Here is a 22170-nt window from a genome sequence, read left to right on the forward strand (position 1 = left end):
GGCATTTTCAAAAATAATCGTTTGAGCTACAACCGGTTATTTGAACTACATGTAAGAAAATTAAAAGCTTTCAATGTCTTTACAGCAGTACACTTAAAGTTAACATGTTAAACTATTAAAATTATAAAGTAAACTCATTAAAATAAAAAAAAATAATTGAAAACAAGTTGAAAGTTGCAAGTAAAACATTGTTTTATATATTTCATAAAAATAATCAAACAGAAGTTTAATACATATGCTAAAATTAAAGATCTAAGAGTGCACAGTGAAGGGGAGAAAGAATGGATCAAAGAATTTTGCATTTTTGGGCAACATTTAACATTGAACGAAAAAAATATAGGAGTTAGTGAGAAAATATAGGAAATATAGGAGAATATCTGACAAATTGTGAAAATATAGGAAATATAGGAGATATAGAACTATGAGCCCTGCAAATAAATGTATGATATTTTGTATTGCTTATATTTGGGGTGTTCTGTCGAGACCTTTTTACACATCGAAATTTGAATAACTAAGCATTTTTTTTGGGCTGAAATAGTTTTATTTTGGGGATGTTTTCTGCTTTAAACATCGCATATTGAATCGCTTTGCTCTTTTTTAGTAGAGTATGAGAATCGTTTCTGTTCTATGAAATGCATGTTGGAAAATAGCTTTTATTTCTATTGGTACATATTTCTTTGGTGATCTGTGTTAGTAAATTTGGTGATTTAAACATTTTAAATACCTTCCAGTAATTTTTCTTTATGTACAAAAACTTTCTAGTTTCTGGTATTTTTGAAGCAAATAGTTGCGATGTTTTTTTGCTTTAGTTTTACGATTTTTTATATTATTGTCTCCTGAAGTGTTTTGATCATGTTTTTTTATCCAAATTTTTCCTGTTGGCGCTAAAAAAACATCACTAAGAACGATGTATGACATTTGTCTTCATACATCGTTTTCTTGGCCCCATCAGGAAAAAGTCGCCAAGGGTAAAAAAAAAATAAAAAAAAGTCTGATTTTTTTAAAAATGTAAATCAGATTTTTTTAAATTAAATTTTTAATTATTTATTACTTTACATCATACAGTAGATTTATCTATTCAGCTTATTTTGCAAACTAGGATAAGTTCTCAAACTATTTAATACATTTTTAAGACTTATAAATACATTAAGAAGTTAGACTTCCATAAGAAGTTATTTTCTTTTATGCTTTGCTTAAAAATATGGTTTCCATCACCATGTACGTTTTAGTGTAAAAGAATATGTAGAGCTATTACTTTTTTTTGATTATATCAGTGATGGTGTATGAGAAAAACTTAAAATTTTTATTTGGTTCAATACTGAATTGAACTGTAATTTTGGAGTCAGGGGCCAATCCAGGATATTTTTCTCGCTACCAATTTTTGTGAAAGTATTGCATCATTCTATTTTTGTGAAAGTTTTTTTTTATCAGCATTGTTTTTGCAAACTTTTAGAGGCATCCTAATTTTTGTAAAAGAGAAGTAGAACAAGTGAAATTTTAGTTTGAAAAGTGTAAATGTCATCTAGTATAATTTTTAACAGGTTTTGTTTTTTGGGGAGAGAGGGAGCTAAAAACCTAAGAAGTACTAAAAACACCATCGTAATTTCAGCTTAATGGCTAAGTACTGTGTACAATATTGGAAATTATGAGAAAAACGTTCCCCAAAACATGTTAAAAGATTGCGATAATATTGCAGAAATACACTTTGGCAAGAAACAGCTAAAAATTAGTTAAAATACCACAAAAAGGTTGCGATTTAAGTGATTGTTCATATAAACCTGCTTAGAATTTTATTTTATAAGTAAATTTTGTTTTAAACAGAGAAACAAATTTTATACTTTAAAATGCGAATTTTTGTGAAATTTTCGATATTTTTGTGAAGCTACCTGATTTTATTACTTGATTTTTGTGAAAGTACCTATTTCAAAACAAGATTTTTGTGAAGGTACCAAAAAACGGTAGCAAAATCAGCCTGTATTTGGCTCTGGGAGTAAAAGCAATATTGCAAGAAGGAAAATCTGTTTCACACACATCAAGAGGGATCTATGTAGTTTTGCCTGTTGAAGTTAAGATTGTATAATGGAGTAAAGTTAAATTTAAAACAACACATTCTAAAAATGTAAAATTTATAAAAATAAAATGAACTGATTTTAATTAAGGATTTTGATTTTTAAAAAATACTTGATTCAAATCAATTGCTTTAAATCAATGATTAAAAAAAATCAATTGATTTAAATCAAGCTGATTTAAATCAACAAATCCTGCAATAATGCTTTAAAATGTTTGTTTAATAAAGAAAAGTTTTTACCTGAGAGAAGTGACACATCCCCTGTAAACAGGTAAGCATAAAATAGGATCTGTAACACGAATCGGTTTGAAACTAAACTTGCAACCAAAGCTAAGTGCACTGTCACTCATGAACGATACAGAGATAATGGGTCGATCGAATATATGAGCCGGATCGATGTGAGAAACGATACATCCCCCTGGCTGATAGTCGTTGATTGCTACACTATTGATAAAGCCTTCTGTAACAATCTTTGCTTTGACTAACGGCTTTATGACCTAGAAAAAAAGTAAGATTGAAATAAAACAGCATGCAAGTAAACTTAACATTGTACATCATATAATATCTATTTATGTGATAAACAGCCTAATCCAGATAAACTTACATTATACTTTGAATGATGGCAGAAAACAAAGATTTGCTAATCATGCAGAAATTATTTTAACTACTGTATTAACTACCTGAAATTATTACTAATTATATGGTACTTTTCTCAGGGGTTGGAGTGGCAATTTCAAAAAATTTAGGATGCAATTTTGATAAAATTTTAAGATATTTTTAGGACAACAAAAACCAAGTATTTAAAATATAATTCATAATCTTGATTTTCATAGCGGATGATATAAAGCTACTACAAAACTACAATAAAATGCATTCAATCTTTTATCTTCAACACAGTATCATATTTGTCGCCTCAGAACAACAGTAAGACATCCAATCCCAGAAATAGCAGTAAGATATCCTACTGTTGCTCTGAGGCAACGATATAATGAAGTAGAAGTATATACTACATACCACTAGGACAAATGTATGTCCAATTGCTTCTTTACTTGCCTTGTTGTTGTTTCATCAAAGTGAATTACAAAGAATGATTTAAAAAAAATCCTTAATCAGGAGTGATTTAAAGTAAGGTGCAAGTCAAAAAATTACTATGTACTTAACTTTTTATCCGATTATTTGATACTTTTTGCAAACTCGGAATCATCAAAAATATTCCAGTAAGACAGATAAATCATTTAAAGATGTAAATGAATAATTTTTTTATGGCAACAAAAACTAAGAAAACTTTCACTTTCTAAATTGTATCTTGGACTGAATCTGGAACAACAGCTTTGGAGTGCTTCATCACAATAAATTTGTTTTCAAAAGAAGACGAACAAGCAATTAAAAATACAGCTTGATTTTTCAAGCAACTTGTTAACCTCTTATGTCTCACTGCATCAGCATCAGACAATACCTGTGAAAATCCTTGATTATCAATATTGGAAAGATAATGTACAAACAGAACAAAATGCTTTAACTTCATCCTTTTCTGCACGGCACTATGTGCTGATCTTGCATCCATTTCTGTGTGCTTTTCCCAATCACAAGGAAGCAAATTTCGTTTTCCGTAGCATTTTAATCAAACAAATTACTATTTGCATTTTAAAAGCAAAAAGTTTGTGACTAAATTTTAAAATTATATACGCAAGAAATAATCCAGCTTCACAGAACAGCAGAAACACATAGCAAACTGACTCTTTGCACTGTAAGAACAAACTAATTCTCAAACCACACACAAGATAAGTACTATAAAAATAAATATTAACACTAGGGGGCTAATCACTTAAATTTTGCTCTTAATAAATTTTTTGAACCAAGTGTTTACATCTGGATTCTAACTCATCATATTGTTTTTTTGAGCAATCAAGATTGCTAATTGTTTTCATTTGACCAACCTTGACATCCAGTCTTTTTCAACCCCACCGTCCTCTGCAGGCGCGACTCCTCACGGTAGCCGCTGCTCCTGGTCGGTGGCATCCATGTCCTACACACAAATGTGCCTTTACTCCCATACACACATGCCAGCGTGCATACACACAAGTCTACGCACACACAAGAATACACATACACAACTATACACACATAACCGCCCAAGAGCAGGGACAGGAACCGTTTCTAGAAACAAGCGAATGGGGTAGCAACCTATGAGTAGGGTCATGTCGCAACTCATGATTGCGAAAAACATTATTTGAATTCAAATTTTCAGAATTTAAATTAATTTTGAAAAATCAAAAGGCCTCTCCCCCCCCTCAATTAGCTATGATACCTTTCACCCTCCCTAACCTCTCTGTCTGCCATAGAACTGCAATTTGAGAGAAGAATGGATTACTCCCCCCCCCCTCCCCTGGTTCGCATATTTTCAAAGGAAAAAAAAAATCAAAAAATCAATCATATTCCTTTCCCCTAACTCTTTTTCTGAAAAACTTGCTCTCATCAGCTGTTTTTATTTTCTTTATTATTTCATTTATATATATATTTTGCAGAAAAGGAATGATTGTAAGAGTTACAAAGGATAGATTAGAACAAACAGGTTTATACTGAGCATTGGTTTAGTTAACTGCATCCCCCCTCCTCCCCTTCTCCAGAAAAAAAGCAGCAGCGGCATAGGTCTACCAAGTTTATTTTATCCTAAAATTGAGGCATATCATCATGAAAAGTTTCATTTTTAGGTTGAATTTTATTTTTCTGTATAAGTAGGGGATAAATAATTAAAATTTTAGGAATTTTAGGATAAACTTGAAATTTTAGGACAAAATTTGAAATTTTAGGATTTTTAGGACAACTCTTACCCCTGTTTTCTGTGAAGGTGCATATGTCACTTGGAGAATGCTTATTTTTAGCACAATTTAATTTATCGTTAGCTATATAAAAAATCAATTTTAAAAGAAAGGACAAAAAGGATCAAGTTTCTTATTGTTCATAGGCAGTGGTGTAGCTGATGTATACCTATTACTAGCTGCATTGTCCGGCTTTGCCCGGTCTACCTTGAAATAAAAACCATTGGGTCAAGTGAAGTATCTTCAATAACCAGGATTAAATGAAAGAAAAAAAAACATCATGCAAAATTTTCTCGCCAAACAATGACGAAAGATACTAAAATACTTTTAAGAAATTAAAATAAAATGAGAAAGATGGATTTAAAAGGCATAACCATGGAAACACAAAATAAAATAAGTTTAAGAATTGAAAATGAGACGGATGGAAATAAACAATGGATTCAAAAAGCGTTATTAAGTAAACACAAAATAAAATGGTTAAAAACTTAAATAGAGAACAGATTTTTGAACTTCATTTAATTTGCTTTGTAACTTTTTCTTATGGAGATAGAGGGTTAAACTTTCGACCTTAGGTCAGGTTAGATCTGGAGTAAAAAAAGCAGCTCTTTCCAATGCTGTCAAAAAGAAAACTGTGAGACAATTCCTTCACTTTTTATTGATGGATTTAATGAAGAAAGTAGTGCCTAAATTTCAGCTAAGCCTAAAAAAATTCGAGATAAAAACGTAAAAAACTCCCGCTGCAATTAAGCTAGAGCATTGGAACAAATTGCGCAGAAAGCGGAAAATTCTTCCCCTTCCAACGATATTTAATATTACTATTTGCAAGTAATTTTTCACCCCCATATTCGGGAATTTATGGGAAAATTGGGCCTAAATTGGAATAAAGAAAGAACTATTTATCCTATTGTTTTCGAACTGGTCTGCAAACCTTGTCAGGACTTAAAGGAACAAACTCTAAAAATCTCAGCAAAATCGTTCGGGTAGTTCTCAAGTTTTGCGAGTTCAAACACAGATGCTTTTTGGAGACTTCATTTTATACTATGCAGAGATACATTTTTTTCATTTATACGCTTTTTTCATAATAGTTCCTACAAAAACTTATAAACGGTGCTTCACTATCCACAATTCTTTTCGGATCTTCTAGAAAGTTTTTTTAAGGCTGAAACCTCATTTAAATGAGAAAATACAAAAATATTCAACCAAGTGAATTAAAAAAATTATATTTTTAGAAAACATCTACACTCAGAAATGACCATATGTCCAGAAAGTAAGCTTGATCAGTTAAAACGCTTTTTAACTCATTCAAAGTCTGACTTCAAACAAAAATGGACTGCTGCTACATATGTGTGAGGACATTTTTTTTTTTTAAGTGTGATCAGTGGCTCAATAGTTCGCTTAAACTTGCTTTTTGTAAGACATGAAAAAAACTTAAACGATTGCTTATGATTATCAATCATTGAATTCAAAACATATTCTTTTCCTTTTTAAATAATGGTACAAAATAAGTTTTGTTTGTTAATTACCTCTAAACTCTTTGTACCTGTATGCTCAAAGTGATTATGTAGCTAGGAATTTTAATCAAGAAATAAAAAAGATTATTTTGCACTTCAAATACTTTTGTCAATAAGGACCCAGAGCTACAAGGCTCCAAGTCAAAGCTTGGTAACCTGTCCTATATTTGCAGCTTTTAAATTTGGCAAGCCTGACGGGGAACCCTGGAGTTAGGGAATGAGGTTAGAAGGTTCTGTTTTTTCTGTAGATTTTGTAGTATCTGTTCTAACTGCATACTATCTGCAGGGCCACTAATGCTCCATCCAATTTTCTAGATGTGTAAGTTTTAATATTTACACTGCTATGAAGAGAATGACAATGATTAAAAAAGCACTCAAATAAGGGCATATGGAAAATCTAATCAGAAAGTTATTTTACATGCTGCTATTTGTTAACTGATTTATTGAAGATCAAACTATGAGAGGGTCACAGGCCCCTCATAGTCTTTCAACAGTCAAAAGTGTTACATGGGAACTAAAATATCGTAAATTAATAAAATATGTGCACAGTAATTTATCGAAGAAATTATAATTTTTGTTTTAAAGGTTGATATGAAATTTAATAATGATTGGGCTTACCAAATCATGAACCCAGCTGGGAATTTCATCAACTTCGCCCCTAGGATATAGCTTCTCCATTCCCGGCCCTTTGCGCAGCAACTGGGAACCATAGGTATATCCTTCGCCGAAGAAGTACTTATTTCTCAGCGGGGCTCTGTCTACTGTGTGCTTTTTATAAAGGCCTTTTTCACCCATAGCCACAACTTCGTCAATTTTATTTTCTATTTCTTTACTTTCGTCCTCTGAAAACAGGCGCCTTTGTTGAATACCCTCGTGTAATCTTCTTAACGTATCTAAATACGAGTCCGTTTCTCTGTCATAACGTTCTCTACGTTCTTGTTGCTTTTCCTTTAAACTGCTGCGAAAACTATTGACAGTTGTATCATGAGTTAGTTGTAATTTCCTACGCAAATCCCCAAATTCTGCAGCCATGTTTACTACTACTGTGTTTTGGTGTGTTTTTATTTCTACGTCGAGTGAGAGAGAAACTTCCGCTTATAGGAATTTGAGTTGAATTGTCACTTTGCCGTCACTTCATCGCATTGAAGTTCATAGCAAACTGGAGTGCAATCTGAGTGTGGTGTAATGTAATTTCAAAGAACGGACACGTTCAGTGTCACGTCAGGGATTACCAGGACTACAGTCCCTAGATGAAAACGTAGGCAGAGGCGTAGGAACTTGGTGGAAGTAGGGGGAGCTGGGACATATTATGCCGCAACCAGAAAATAGTTTGGGGGGGGGGGGGCACTTCAATTTTTCCCCATAAGAAATTACCTTCTCGTAGAGCTTCTCTCTCTCTCTCTCTTTCTCTTTCCCAGCAAAATTTTCAATTATATTTAATAAATACATTGAATATGGAGAGAATGAGGTGATAAAACTCTAGTTTTGAAAGGGGGTTGGTCAGTACTCGAAGATGAGCACGTAGAAAAAGAGGGGTTCCGGGGGACCCTCCCCCGGGAAAATTTCAAAATTCTTGTTCTAAAAACGAGTTTTTAAGCGACTTTTGGAATGTTAAGGGGAGAAAAGGTTCGAATAAACTTCCCTGAAAAGTTTTCGAAATTAATGTCCTTAAAACGGATTATATACCATATTTGTTGACGTTAGTGAAACTAATATGACTTGAGGGATTGTCCTCGATCGAATTTTCAAATCGATTTACATCTCCCTCCCAATATTTCAAATTTGAAGTTCCAAAATCGTAATTGAATCCAAATCCCCAATCTTCTATGATGTCAGGGGAAAAGGCTGTACTAGAGCTCTACTCTGATAATTTTTCAAAATTGTCCCAGAATGCGCGTTCTTCATTGGTGTTATCAGAAAAGGTTCAAAGGTTCCTTCTACTTTTTTTTTTTTTTCGAAATTGTAATCTCTAAAAAACGCGACTGCGGATGATATTTGTCAGCGTTAGGGACAGGTCCCGACTAACAAAACTTGAGGAGCTAGGCCTACAATAATTTCAGGGCTCCCTGAAGACTATATTATCCCTGTCGGAATGCATTTTCGAGGGCCCCCATAACTATGTAAATTATTTATCATATGCATTCACGAATCCCCTTCGGGCCACTCGAAATTGTGACATGGTAAATTCGCTACTGGCAGAATTAATAAAAATTCTCCTTTAAGGAAGTTCTTTTCTAAATAAAAAGTCATTATTTTTTTATTATAACTTTTAAAAATACATGGATTTTTTTTCCTATAGTTGAATTTGCTATGCATAATTCTTTCAATAATTTGGGACCCCTTAGGAAGATGGGGCTCCAGGCCCAGGCCTAATTGCCTGTGAGGTAATCAAGCCCTGGTTAGGGACCGAGAATTTTTTGAAATTGAATTCCCAAAAAAGGAATATTATTTAAATTCCCATGTTGTTGGAGAACAAGGTATTCAGGGACTCTCTTTCGGAAATTTTCAGGGAACCGAGCCCCGAAAACAAAATTTGAGGCGCTCAGTAATAATTTTGAAGGAAAGGGAGGACTTCGGCAGCGTAGCATTAGAAGACTCTCTTATTTTCTGAGGACTAGAAAAAGGGAAAAAGATGAAACAGGAGGGTGGGGAAACAGAACGTTGGAAATGTATTAAAATAAAGTGTTCGTTATATATTTTATTGTTCAGATAAATTTTAGTAAAAGTCTTTGGGAGAAACTATATAAAATATTGTAGGTGTTTTTTAATAAATGAAAAATAATAAATGAAAAGTTACAATTTTGGCATGAAAATATATCTGTAAGTGACAAAAAAATCGTAACATTAGGAAAGAAAAAAACATGAATAACTCTAACTTCGTAAAGTATTATGTTCAAAATTTTTCATTGCAATAAACTCGCACTTTTTAAAACTAATTTTTACATAGTACCTGTTTTTATAATCATTGAAAGATTTTAAGAATATCATAATAGTGAGGATTTCACCGATTTTGATTTATGTGATTTTTTTTCCTGTAGTGTAAATACCTTTAGTATTCTTTGAATGATATTTATGTTTGCAGTTTTATACCTTCATTAAAAAAATCTATCCCTTTCGGTTTAAAAGGAAACAAAGTAATGGGCACAATTTTTTTTTTTTTTTAAATTTTTTACCGTGGGATAGTTCTAAAAATTGCGCTTTTTATCACAGCAATAATTTGCGCCCCCAAAAGTAATTTCTGAGTATGCCACTAATTTATGTTCCTTCTTTTTGTAATATTTCCCTTCAAAAAATAAATAAATAATTTGTTTGAATTATATCTATTTCGGGCACTACGGGTTCTCTATCTGGCAACAGATTACTTTCGGTTTCGATAGATCATCGAACAATGACATTTTTGCGATCTGATGGTACCTTTTGATCGAAACATAGAATTTGAATCAGAAATATATGTACGTTCATGATTCCTCGAAAATTAGTTTAGGACTGTTTCTTGTTTTGTAACTACATCATTAGACTTTTGGGAAATCTCTAAAGAATTTTCTTTGTTCAGGGCTTAATTTTTTATGATGGAGCGAAAAATGATAAAAGAGAGAAATAAACGACGGATTAAAAAATAAATAAATAAATAAATTTGTTTGTAAATGGGGCTCCCCCCCCCCTACACGCGTTCATTTTCTTTCTTTTTTTAATGTAGGTAATTGCGATGAATAAAGAACACGACCACTTGGTCTTTTAGTTAAACTTTTACGTTAAATTTTGCAAGTTAATTTTGATCAACCAGTTTTAAAGGACTCCGCTGGAAATTCTTTACATTGTGCCTAAGGAGTCAGATATCTTAAAATGAGATAAGTTTCTGGAAAGTTGAAATTATTTGATTTGAACAAGTTGCTTACCTTAGTTACCTGTTTTATAGTTATGTCTGTAGCACCTTCCATATTTTTCATATTTATATGACAAACTGATTCTCCATCCTTTTTGTGATCACGCGACAAAACAAACGGCATGCGAGACAAAACTAATAAGAATATGAACTAAATTGCGATGCGCTCCCGAAACACGAGCTCAAAGTGGGGAGCAAACCCCCATCGGTACTGGTACTGATTTTTGCAGGCCGCGGGGCAAAACCCACTTTTCAGCAGCCGGATACCTTGTTTAAAATTCTTTTATTTTTCTTCCGGGAATCAAGAGGTGTGTAAACATTGAGAAAAAGGGTAAAGGTGGACTCAAGTGCGCTGACCACTTCGACTGTCCCCTGCTTTTGTTGCTTATTGGGCGGAAATTCTTAGAAAAAGAAAGATCACATTTTGAAATCGCGTTTGAGGTAAACAATGTACGACAGAAAGCTGCAGTGCGAGAATTTTTTCGGGGGAGCTGAGCCGGTTTGAAATATTCCAGGGGGAGCTCAAACTCCCCCAGCTCCCCCGGTTCCGACACCTATGAACGTAGGGACTCTAAACCAGAAACACGGGGAAGTTTCCGAACATTCCGTTGCTGAAGAAAAACAGCATTAGATTTTTCGTAGGAACACCGTTAGAGTGATATTTATTTCAGGGTTTTTTGCCAATTAAATGATTTTAATATATTTTTTATTGATTTCAAGTTACGTATAAGCCACCTGTATACATCATTTGACGAGTATCGATAGTTTTTACCAGATCAGTGGTTTTTACACGTGAATCGGGTTAAAATTCGGCAATACTTATGTGTAAACAAGAGCCGTGGTAGCCCGATCGGTAGAGTGTCGGATTCGGGGCCGGAGGGTCCTGAGTTCGAACCTCGATGGATCGAAGATCCACCGTCGTCATTAAAGTGGACTGGGCGACGTTAAATATGCTCGTGGTTTCAATGTCCTCCAAGTTAAACGATACCTCTGGGGGTGCTAGCACCAGGTAGCTATTAGCTCCTCTGGTCTAGTTCTAAATTCTCATTAACTGTTCGATCCGGTGAAGGTGCTGCTACCTATCAGTATAAAAAAATAATGGAGGCAAGGCACTTAGGATGCAGTCCTCGATATAAATAGTGACTCGGAATCGAATCGAAATGTGTAAACAAGTGTTTTTTCTGGAGTTATACACTCTTCATATAGTTATTTCTTTTTCTTTGGCGGGAGCTGGGCAGGTCTGCCATTCAGATTCGGCGCAGGAACTTTGGGCGCCGAGCATTTTGGGCGCCGGGAACATATTGGGCGCCTAGCATTTTGGGAGCCGGGAACATTGGGCACCGAGCACTTTGGGCGCCGGGAACATTCAGCGCCTTAGGCATATTGGGTGTCGAGACATTTGGCCCAATATGTTGGGCACCCAAAATGCTCGGCGCCCAAAGTGCTCGACATCCTATGTTCCCGGCGCCCGATCTTCCTATAGTCCGGTCGGGGAACTGCAAAAAATGTCAATGAAAAAAGGTTTTTCAGCAATCTTTCGAGCAATTGTCTACTAATAAGATCCTCTCATTGGGAGAAATGGACAGTGCGAGAACAAAATAACATCTCCACGGTTAAAAGGGTCGGTTAACGAATGAAAATAAGATGTTTTCGTTCACAGAAATGGTTTTCTGTTGTAATTCAGCATGACAAATTGTTCTTTCATACATCAAAAAGGAAAGAGCTTTGTTTTTCAGTGTGTTATTCAGTTCAAGTGCATACATGTTTTTTCCTTTTAAAATGCACGTGAATAAAAAAGAAGTATGCCGTGACATGGTTTAGTCTATATAATTAATAACTGTCATAACGCGATACCGTTATCTGCTTCTTTTAATGTTAAATGATAGCCACAGAATGTAACTGATGTCGGGACATTAAAAATTGTAGAATGTAACTACTGTTGGGACATTGTAGGTAACACAGATTTCAGTATTGCCAATTGAATTCAAACAATTCAATGATTGTGTCGATGGTCGATGAATGTTCTCGTCTTTTAAAATACAATCAAACAGGGGCGTGCACAGGAGGGGGGAAGAAGGAGCACCTGTTAGCCCTGGACCGAGCCGAAAGAAGGCCCAAATGTTTTAGAATGAGGGGTGAAATATATGTAGGGACTTCGGGTAAACAATAAGGAGGGGGAGCTCGTAAAAGTCATTTGTGACGGGCCTCAAAATTTCTTTGTACGTCCCTGCAATGAAGTCGAAGTCGTATACACAAATACACATGTAGGTGAAAAGGAATAGATCATTGATCATTGGCAGTGGCGGATACAGCCGGCGGGCAACCGGGCATTTGCCCGGTGGGCCGGTCATGCTTCGGGCCAATCAACTAACAGCCAAGTCTTTCGGGCCTGTCTACTAACAGCAAAATGTAAATTTTGCGCGCATGTGTTTAGCATAACGTAAATTCGCAAAGCGCAGCCTCAGCTCCTCTTTACGCATGGTCTAAAGCTTGCGGGTGGAGGGAGGCAGGGCCCTCAGAAAGAGGGGGGAGGGGCAGTTTCTGAAATGGGGCTGCCCCGGGCCTGATTGCCACGCATGCTGACTAGGTCTAGGGCTGGGGACCCATGTTCCTAAGGGGCCCCAAATGTTTCAAAGAATTGTGCATAGCATTTCAACGATATGAAAAATACATGTACTTAAAAAAAAAGACTCATTAATTGGAAAAAAACTTCTTTAAAGGGGAATTTTTAATCATTCTGCCAGTAACGAATTTTTTTGGCCACGATTATGAGGGGGCCCAAAGGGGATTCATAAATGTACATAAGTGATTTATACATAGTTGTGTGATTAGACAAAGAGGCCTCCAAAAGTGCCGTGCTTTAAAAATGTAAATCAAATACACAGGGGGGCTCCAAATTAATTTGGGCCTAGGGCCTCACTTTTAGTTAGTCGGGCCTTTGGGCTGCCAATATGTTATTAGTGGTATAATAAAAAACAAATGAATAAAATATTAAAAAAAAAAAAAAAAAAAAAAACAGGGAAACCTTAGCGGTCGTAAAAAGTTAAAATACTTTTGGTCTCTTTGACGCTTTTATTTAAAAATGACAATTCACAATAGCTATAAAATGCAACTTACAACAACAGCCGACGTGAGATCATGTCAGCTTAGTTGGAGAATAGGGGCCCTGCTCGGGCGACCCTGTTTATAACAATTGGAATAAAAGTGAAAAAATATTTTTTTTCCGTAAAATTATTTTAAAAAATGCAATCTTAAAATACCACCGAGGAGCATGAAAGACTCTAGATTATTAAGATTGTCAAATCAAAGGCCAAAGGCCGCCGAAATGTGAGTTTCAACATTTTTTGACGAAACATAAAGTATTCTGTACGCTGTACAAACTCACGGTTTCGGGCCCCTCAGTTTAAAAAGAAAATAAGTTGATAAAAACCAATTTCGGAAGAATTCCGTGATCCCCAGAATCTCCCCCCCCCACACACACACTCCCTACTATTATCAAAGATCGTGTAAAATTTAAATTTTTGGGCTTCAATTTTGAATAACTTCATAAGAGAACAGCCGAATCCACTCCCGCCATAACATGGAATTCCAGTTTCGAAAATTCGCTGGAGGAAAGTACTCGAACCTCTCCCTTTTTTTTTAACATTCACAAAGATGGTCTAAAACTGTGTTTTCAAATTAACAGTATCAAAAAATTTTTGGGAAATTGCTCCGTCCCCTCCTCTCTCTCGACATCATCAATAAAGAACGTTTTAAATCTCGTTTTTAGTGCTTCAATTTCGAAAATTTTCCGGGGTGAACCTTCTGAAAACTCCTTTTCCTAACATCACTGAAGGTCAGCAAAAATTTCGTTTTTGGAACTTAACTTTCGAGTAACTGCCGGTGCCTTAGTCTTTACCAAAAAAGGCTTTTAAGACTTCAATTTGAAAATTTTCTGGTGAATGGCCTCGGAATCTATCTCGACTTAAGGGTTCACAGTACTTTTCAAACATTTTTTTTAATTTAAGGGGGTCCGGGACACAAAAATCGTCAAATTTTGCAATTTTTTTTTATAATTTGAAAAATTGCTCCGTTTCTTTTTGCTTAAGAAGACGTTTGAATCTTGTTTCTACCTTAAATAGAACGAAAGATATAGTTATTTTTGTTGCATGCATCTAACTAATGTGTACTTAACTTTAAAACTTTTAACGCGTTTTTCTCCATGATGCAATTTTTCCCGATTTCTTGCATTCAAACTCTTATAAGTCAGGAACCGATAGAGATAAAGTAATGAAACTTGGAGCATATCTTTTTCAAGCAGTTTACTTTAATTTTTATTCGGCGAATTTGAAAAAAACGTTTACTGCAAAAATGATGATTTTTTTTAAAAAAAAGTATCTTCGAATTTTTCGAAATTTTTCTTCAAATATTTTTTATTTTTTATTGAATCAATATTTTTAAAATCGCCGAATAAAAATTAAAGCTTAGATATTTGTGCATACTTTTTTGAAAAAAAATTGAAAATTGACCATTAATATTTTGAGTTATAGCAATTTAAAGCAACCCCATTTTTTTGAAAAAAACTTATTAAATTAAAATAAAAAGTTATTTTTTTTCATATTTATGTTATGATTTTGCTTATTAAATAAATGATGAATCAGTGCAAAAAATTTCAAAACTCTAAAGTACATAATAAAATTTTTTTCAAAATGTGTCCCGGACCCCCTTAAGTAAGTTTAATATTCCTTTGAAACCATAACATGCATACTTATTTCGTAATCAATAATTTATTTTAAAAATTTAAAAATATTGCCTACTTTTTTTAAAAATCCAAAAAAATGAGGAAAATTTCAATTTTTAAAAATTCCTAAGGTTTTTTTACTTTTGCACTAATTAAAAAAAAGTTTTTTGCTAAACGATCACTATAATCATCTCTCTAAAAATCTGTGCATTCATTTGGTTATGAATTTATTAGAAAATTTTCTGTGATTAATTATGCAAAAAATCAAAGTTTTTTTAAAAAAATTTGGTTTTTATAGATTTAACATGCTCTAAAATTTTGAGTAATTTATAAAATACTTATCCAATGCACAGTTTTATCAAATATGTTATCTCAATTGCAAAAAGTATTACTTTAAAGCTGTATCTTTAATAGAAAAAAATCCTTAGGGATATAATGACATGAAAACAAAAAAAAAAAAAAAACCATCATCGAGAAAAAGCAATTTAAAGTTTTTCTTTTGCATAAGAACACATAGCGAGCATGGCCTAAAACCACTCATAACTTTTGAAATATTTGAACTAAAGCAATGAAACTTTTCCCCTGTGTTCGGAATAGTTTTTAGTTTTGAAATAAGCAATAAAAAAAATTTTTTTTTGATCGGTTCATCAGTTTTTAAGGTACTGTGACCCCTCAAAATCACCAAAGATCTTCTAAAACTGCGTTTTCAGAACTAATACTTTTTAAAAAATTTCTAAAAAGAGCCCCCGGAACCGTTCTTCATACCATATACTCGAAGATATTTTAAAATACTGTTTTTGGATTTCCATTTCCGAAAAATTGCAGCAAGAGAAACCCTGAACTAACATCACCAAATATTGTCTAAAATTGAGTTTTTAAGTTTAAAATTTCGAAAATTTTCCGGGGGAGAGGCCCCGGACCCCCTATTTCATATTCAATGTTAATCTTTCCATTACGTTTATACTGCTAGTACTTGAATGACTCCCAGAAGCCAGAAAGTTAAGTCCTCATCATATTTAAGTGATATCCCAATCGTTAAGTAAAATTTAATATCTATAAGAGCTATGGGGCCGCTAAATCTCCTAATGCCAGGGCCGATTTTTTCAACCAATCCGCCACTGATCATTGGAATACCATTATAAGATTTGCTCTAAAAGTTTCTGGGCGCCAGGAACGTTGGGCGCCAGTCATGTTAGGGGCCGGAAACATTAGGCCCAAAATGTGCTCGGTGCCCGATGTTCCCGGCTATGCTACTGGCCCTTCTCCCAGTTTTCAGAAAAAGGATCGCAAATCTCACTTTGTGATTCAAAAAAATGGAAAACTTCTGCAGTGCTCAAAAAATAAATAAAAAGTAACGAAAAAAAAACCCCCCATAAATGAATTTAACAAATGTATTTTTTTCTGTTAAATAATATTTTATGATCGAATTTCATTTTTAAAGTTAAGAATATCCGAGAATCTTTGTATTATTCAGATTAATTAATAAAAGAAACATATGGATATGAATTTCACATGTTTCTAACCGAAAAGAATAAAATGTTGTAACATTACAGAAAACTATATGCAAACCGTAGTTGAAAATAAAATGAATAGATTAAGAGGAGGAAAAACGTGATAGCTTCACAGCAGGGGCAGTTGAGCCAGGGTCGCCTCTCCCGATAAAACTTGTAAAACTCTGATTTCAAAACCCGAATCCCAAATTTCCAAAAACATTAACTAGCCTCTCACGGCCCTAACCGCTGACATATATTTAGAGAGTAAGAGATTGTGATGTAAAGTGTCAACAGTAGTTTTGAATGTTTAAAGGAAACGAGCTGATGTGTGCATCACATGACTTCCTTTTACTCCAATTTAAAGATAATAGTGCCTCGGAGTGCGCAAAGAAACGCTTTAAATATTTTCACTCCAAGTTTGTTGCGAACCGAAGCAAAGAAAACGTTTTATACAGATAACTTTTGGCAATATTGGCAGTTTTAATATGATTCAATGGTTAACGCTCTAAATATGGCTAAATTGAAACTAGATTTAAAAAAAAAAAAAGTAAAATCTGTGACCTACTTCCCCCAATTAATTCTAATTTGAATTCTGAAACTTTGAATTCAAATTATGTTTTTCGCAATCACGAGTTGTGACAAGACCCTAATGATTAGAGTTATTGTTTCTAGAAACGGCTCCCCCCCCCCAAGCATGTCCCTCCTCTTGGGTGGGTATAGTTGTGTGTGTAGGCTTACGTGTGTGCACGTAGGCGTGTGTATGTGTGTAAAGGCGTGCGCACGTAGGGGAGTGTATATGACCATGCGTGTGTAGGACATGGACGCCACCGCCCAGCAAAAGTGGATTCCGGTGGACAGTGCTCAGGACCAGCCGCGCCGCCGCCGGTGGACGGTGGTACTGTAGCCCTGGTACAAGCTGAAAAAAGAACCGTAACGTCAAGGACAGTCAAATGAAAGCAATAAGCAATCGTGATTTCTCAAAAAAAAAAAAAAAAAAAAAAAGAACGCCAAATTTGTCGCCGAGTTTGCGACAAAACTTGACGACCAAAAGCTTGGCGATATATTGCCAAGTGTTTGCCAAATTATAGCACCGCTTGCGTTTATACTGAAATTAACAATGATTTTACACCAAAAAGGTGTAAAAGGCCCCCTTTGGAACATCCGAATGCAACCAAAAGAGAAGGTGCACAACTAGACCCCACTTGGAGTCTATGTACCAAATTTCAGCTTTCTATCGTTCTTGAGTAATGCGAGATATATACATACATACGTACGTCAGGAGAAAACTCGTTGTAATTAACTCGGGGATCGTCCAAGTGGATTTTTCAGGTGTCTATACATTCTTAGGCATGTATCCACGTGTAGTCGGGTTGAAAAAAAAAATCAATTTTCATTCGGGTCGAGCAAAATAAAAATTAAGGTCAAGTTTTGAGTGAAATTTTTTTTCGCGAATACAATACTTCCCTTTTCGTAAAAGGAAGTAAAAATAACGGAAATGTTACAAAACTATGTTATGGCAGGGCCCGATTAAGATATCGTGGGGCCATAGACCAAATACTTTTTAGTAGCCCCTTGAATTCAAATTGCATAACTTTAGCCATTGGCTGAAAACAACCTTAGCCATAGAATAAGAGCAATACAGTAATTTCAGCCATTTGGAGGTCCCTAAATATCGGGGGCCTTAGGCCACGGCTATTCAGTAATTATGGTCTAGGAAGATTGGGTCCCGCAGATTGGGCGCCGGGTACATCGGGCGCCTGGAACATTGAGTGGCGGGAACATTGGGCGCCGAGCACATTGATCTTGTTGTACCCGGCACCAGCAATCTTCCCATTTCGCAGTAATCAGGCCCTGGTTTCATGAGATTCAGAGGGCATATATAATATGTCTCCATAGATTTAGTCAGGGGGGGGGCAGGGTTGCACTTCCCTAAAGAGAACCTCCTACTCCCCCAAATGTCACCAAAGAATTTAAAATTGTAATTTTAGGAGTTCAATTTTGAAAAAACTCGGGGGAGAGCCACTTGATAGAAATAGCATAAAATGTTTTTTTTTTCAGGAAAGAGAACTATAATTTCAAACAATTTCCAAAGTCCGTACTGGGGAAAGGGGGGGGGGGATTTTGCCAAAAACCACTATCTTGTTGCGCCTATTTGCCCCTCCTTAAAGGGAATCCTGGCTACTACCATAGGCATATTTAAATTATAATAAAATAGAAAAGTTACCTCAGGTGTCACTGCAAAATACCACCTCAGTAAAAATGTTGAAATTTTTTTTACCGAGTCAACAAAATTTGGATTTCAAACATTGTCCAAAGATAGTTCCAAACCCCAATGTCATTAAATACGGTCTTGAAATTCTGGTTTTAGGAACTCCATTTAAAAATTTTCAAATTAGAACACTTCTCCGCCTCAACATAATCAAAGATCGCTTAAAAGTGTTTCTATAATTTCAATTTAAAAAAATTGCCAGGTTAGAGTTCTTAAGCTCCATCCCTACCTCTAACGTAACAAAAAATGATTTAAGATCGCGTTTCAATGTCAAAAGTAAAAAAATAAAAAACCCCTACGGGAAAGACCTCAGCTTCTCTTTGACATTAAAATTCTTTTAGAATTGCAGTTTAGGAAGTTCAAATTAAAAAAAAAAAAAAAAACGTCAAACGACATTTCATTGAACCTCTTCCCACGCAAGACCTGATTACCAAATAGGCCAACTCTTAAGTTCTAATACATTATTTAAGAAAAAGAAAAATATATGTAAGATTTTCTCCTTTTTCTCCTGTGGCATCGTAGCTCCTAAACGGATGAACCGATTCTTCTTTTTGCTTGAAAGGTGACGTATAGAGAGTGGCAAATTATTATACTCAAATAAACTTTTCTGTATTTTTATTGTTGTATTGTAGTTTTATTATTTGAACACATTTTAAAGTTCGTGTAAAATCTAAATTAAACATATTAACGTTAAGTACCTTCTGATCGATGCAATAACTAGGTAAAAAAATCGTTATTTAATATTTAGTAACTCCGCATTTTGCTGCCCTATCACGGTTTGGATGCGGCGTATCATGATTTCAATGCATGATATGGCTGCTTGTTGCAATCTCCGTGTTTGTGAAATTTTGATGATATTCTCAATCACTCACATGAAGAAGTTTGTAACTTGAAATTTTAACGGACACTGAAAAAGACACATTTAAAATATCTTACCTTATATCTTATATAATTAAAAACTGAGCGTATGTACCTACCTATGTATGTATGTTCAAGTAACTTCTCCCGAACACCAGTGAATTGACTATCGAACCAGGTATCGATAGATTCCTAATTTTCCCGTCTTTATGTTTGGCTATTTAACATAATCATCCGATAATAATTAGCGGAGATATCAATATTAATTATAATACTTAGATATCGACATAAAATCCCTATTTTTCGAAGTCTTTTCTCCATTCAAATTATTATTCACTGCTTCATTTCAACTTTCCGCAACAATGCTTTTATTAAAATTTATACATAGAATAAAGAAATGGGCCGTGGTAGCCCGATTCGGTAGAGTGTCGGATTCAGGGCCGGAGGGTCCTGGGTTCGAACCTCGATGGTCGAAGACCCACCGTCGTCATTAAAGGGGACTGGGCGACGTTAAATATGCTCGTGGTCTCAATGTCCTCCAAGTGAAACGATACCTCTGGGAGTGCTAGCACTAGGTAGCTATTAGCTCCTGGACTAGTTCTAAATTCTCATTAACTGTTCGATCCGGTGATGGTGCTGCCATCTATCGGTATATAAAATAATAGAGGCAAGGTACTTAGTATGCAGTCCTCGACATAAATACAGTTGTAGTCAGTTGTGACTCTGAATAGGAATAGGAATAGAATAAAGAAATATACATAGAGAGGCTGCGTCTATGGTAAAAAGGAGATGAAATTGAAGCCGGAGTTATGGGATACAGCGGTGCATTGATGAGCGGGGTTATGATAACATGATCGCTTCACAAGAATAGTTTTTACCAATCTCACAAAGGGACCATATAAAGTAGCTGGCGAATTGTTTGCATTTTAATTCATGTTTTAATGCAATTTCAAAAACGTGCTTCATAAAATTGCAATGATATCCAAGTTTAAATTAACAACCAATTGAGATTCAGTAATAGAGTGTTTTGAATCAAGATGTATCTCAAGAAGCTAAGGATCTTGGGATACAGCGGTGCAACTTCCGGCTTCAATTTCTTAGCATAGCGGGGCCTCTCTATGTAATTTCTTTACTCTATGAATTTATAGCGTGAAGAAAATCATTGAGATGAAATATCTGTTGCCATGTTATGATACTGTAAAAGCGGGTAAGAATGGTTAGGGGGGCTTCAGTGGCCAAGCTGTCCGAGTGATTTCTCGACATTGTCACACTTGAGGCGGTGGGTTCCACTCCCACCCTCTCTCCGGTTGTACTTTCTCCTCTTTGTGACATAAATTCTTTCATGTGCTGCTTATATGTGTAATAAAAAATATATCATGCATAAGGGAGGCAAGGCACTCAGATTGTAGTCCTCATCAATATAAACCTGTGCAATTAAGCACCAAAAGAAAGAAAGAATGGTTTGGATGATGAGAATGATATAAACGCCAGTTTTGATGCAATAAGTGCTCGTAGTGCACTCTGGGCTAGTCCCGATTCTATATAGGAACTATTGTGCAACCTTCTCTGGTAATGACAGAGTTGTTATCACTGTCAAAACGGCACGCCAGATGAATAACCTGATGATCATGAATTTATTTGTGGCGAGCAACTGGTGCTACGTTATTTGGAGGTGGCTCGGAAATTGATGTTGGTGCACTTACAGTGCAGAATGAATCAATTTCGTATGTATCTTTCGCTTCCATATTATATAAAGAAACCTCCAATTTTCATTCAAAAATAAAATATTTTGATGTTGCTACAATTACAAATGTGTAAATTTTACAATTTGGAGGGCGAGTGTGGTACAGTAATTGGTCGAAATTTTGGAGGGTGAGTCGGGTTATTGGGAAAAAGTACCTAGGAAAAATCACGGTTGTAGATGCAAGTAAGTTTGGTGTTGAAGCAAGGTAAGTTTTGGCAGTGCTTTTGAACTAATTTTGATCCAGACACATACTTTCAGCCTTATTATTAGTAAAGATATAAAGTTCCCTCAGATGGTAGCTTCTATATTAGACCAAATATGCAAGTTACTAAATTAAATAGGGAAAACTATTCTGTATAGCTTAAGGACATGAAGGCTTTTATTAATATCAAAGAATTGTTAGAGGAGAGCATCTAACCAGGGCCGGCTTTGGAAGTGTGGAGGCCCTGAGGCAATGAATGAGTTGAGGTCCCTAATCAGGGTTCGAAAAGATCATCATATTTTCATAAATATCCAATACTTTGATATTTATCCGAATATTTTGATACATATGTATATATCCGATATTTTCAACCCGTGAAAGTTAAGATATTGTGTAAAAATTTTATTGTGGGGGCCCCTTTGTTGTGGAGGCCCCGGGGCAGTAGCCCTGCCTGCCCTCCCCTAAATCCGATCCTGAATATAACCTTGAAAATGAAAACTGCTAAACATTCCACGGAGCTTTCCGTATTTTCAAACATTAGGATACCCTTATCTTTCTAAACATTAGTGATGAATACAAGAAATCTTGTTAATGATAGGCAAA

General features: G+C 35.0%; 1 protein-coding gene across 1 annotated transcript in view; it reads right to left on the minus strand.

Annotated features, from left to right (window-relative positions):
• The window catches only part of LOC129222696 (RNA demethylase ALKBH5-like), a 52090-nt gene extending 44621 nt beyond the window's left edge, over positions 1-7469 (minus strand). Inside the window, exons 1-2 of the mRNA XM_054857230.1 lie at positions 7017-7469; positions 2309-2565 (exon numbers count right to left, since the gene is read on the minus strand). Of these exons, the coding sequence (XP_054713205.1) occupies positions 2309-2565; positions 7017-7430 (671 nt within the window). The 5' untranslated portion in view covers positions 7431-7469. The remainder of the gene's footprint in view (positions 1-2308; positions 2566-7016) is intronic.
• Positions 7470-22170: the final 14701 nt, after the last annotated feature.

This window comes from Uloborus diversus, chromosome 1, assembly GCF_026930045.1.
Source record: "Uloborus diversus isolate 005 chromosome 1, Udiv.v.3.1, whole genome shotgun sequence".
NCBI lineage: Eukaryota > Metazoa > Arthropoda > Arachnida > Araneae > Uloboridae > Uloborus > Uloborus diversus.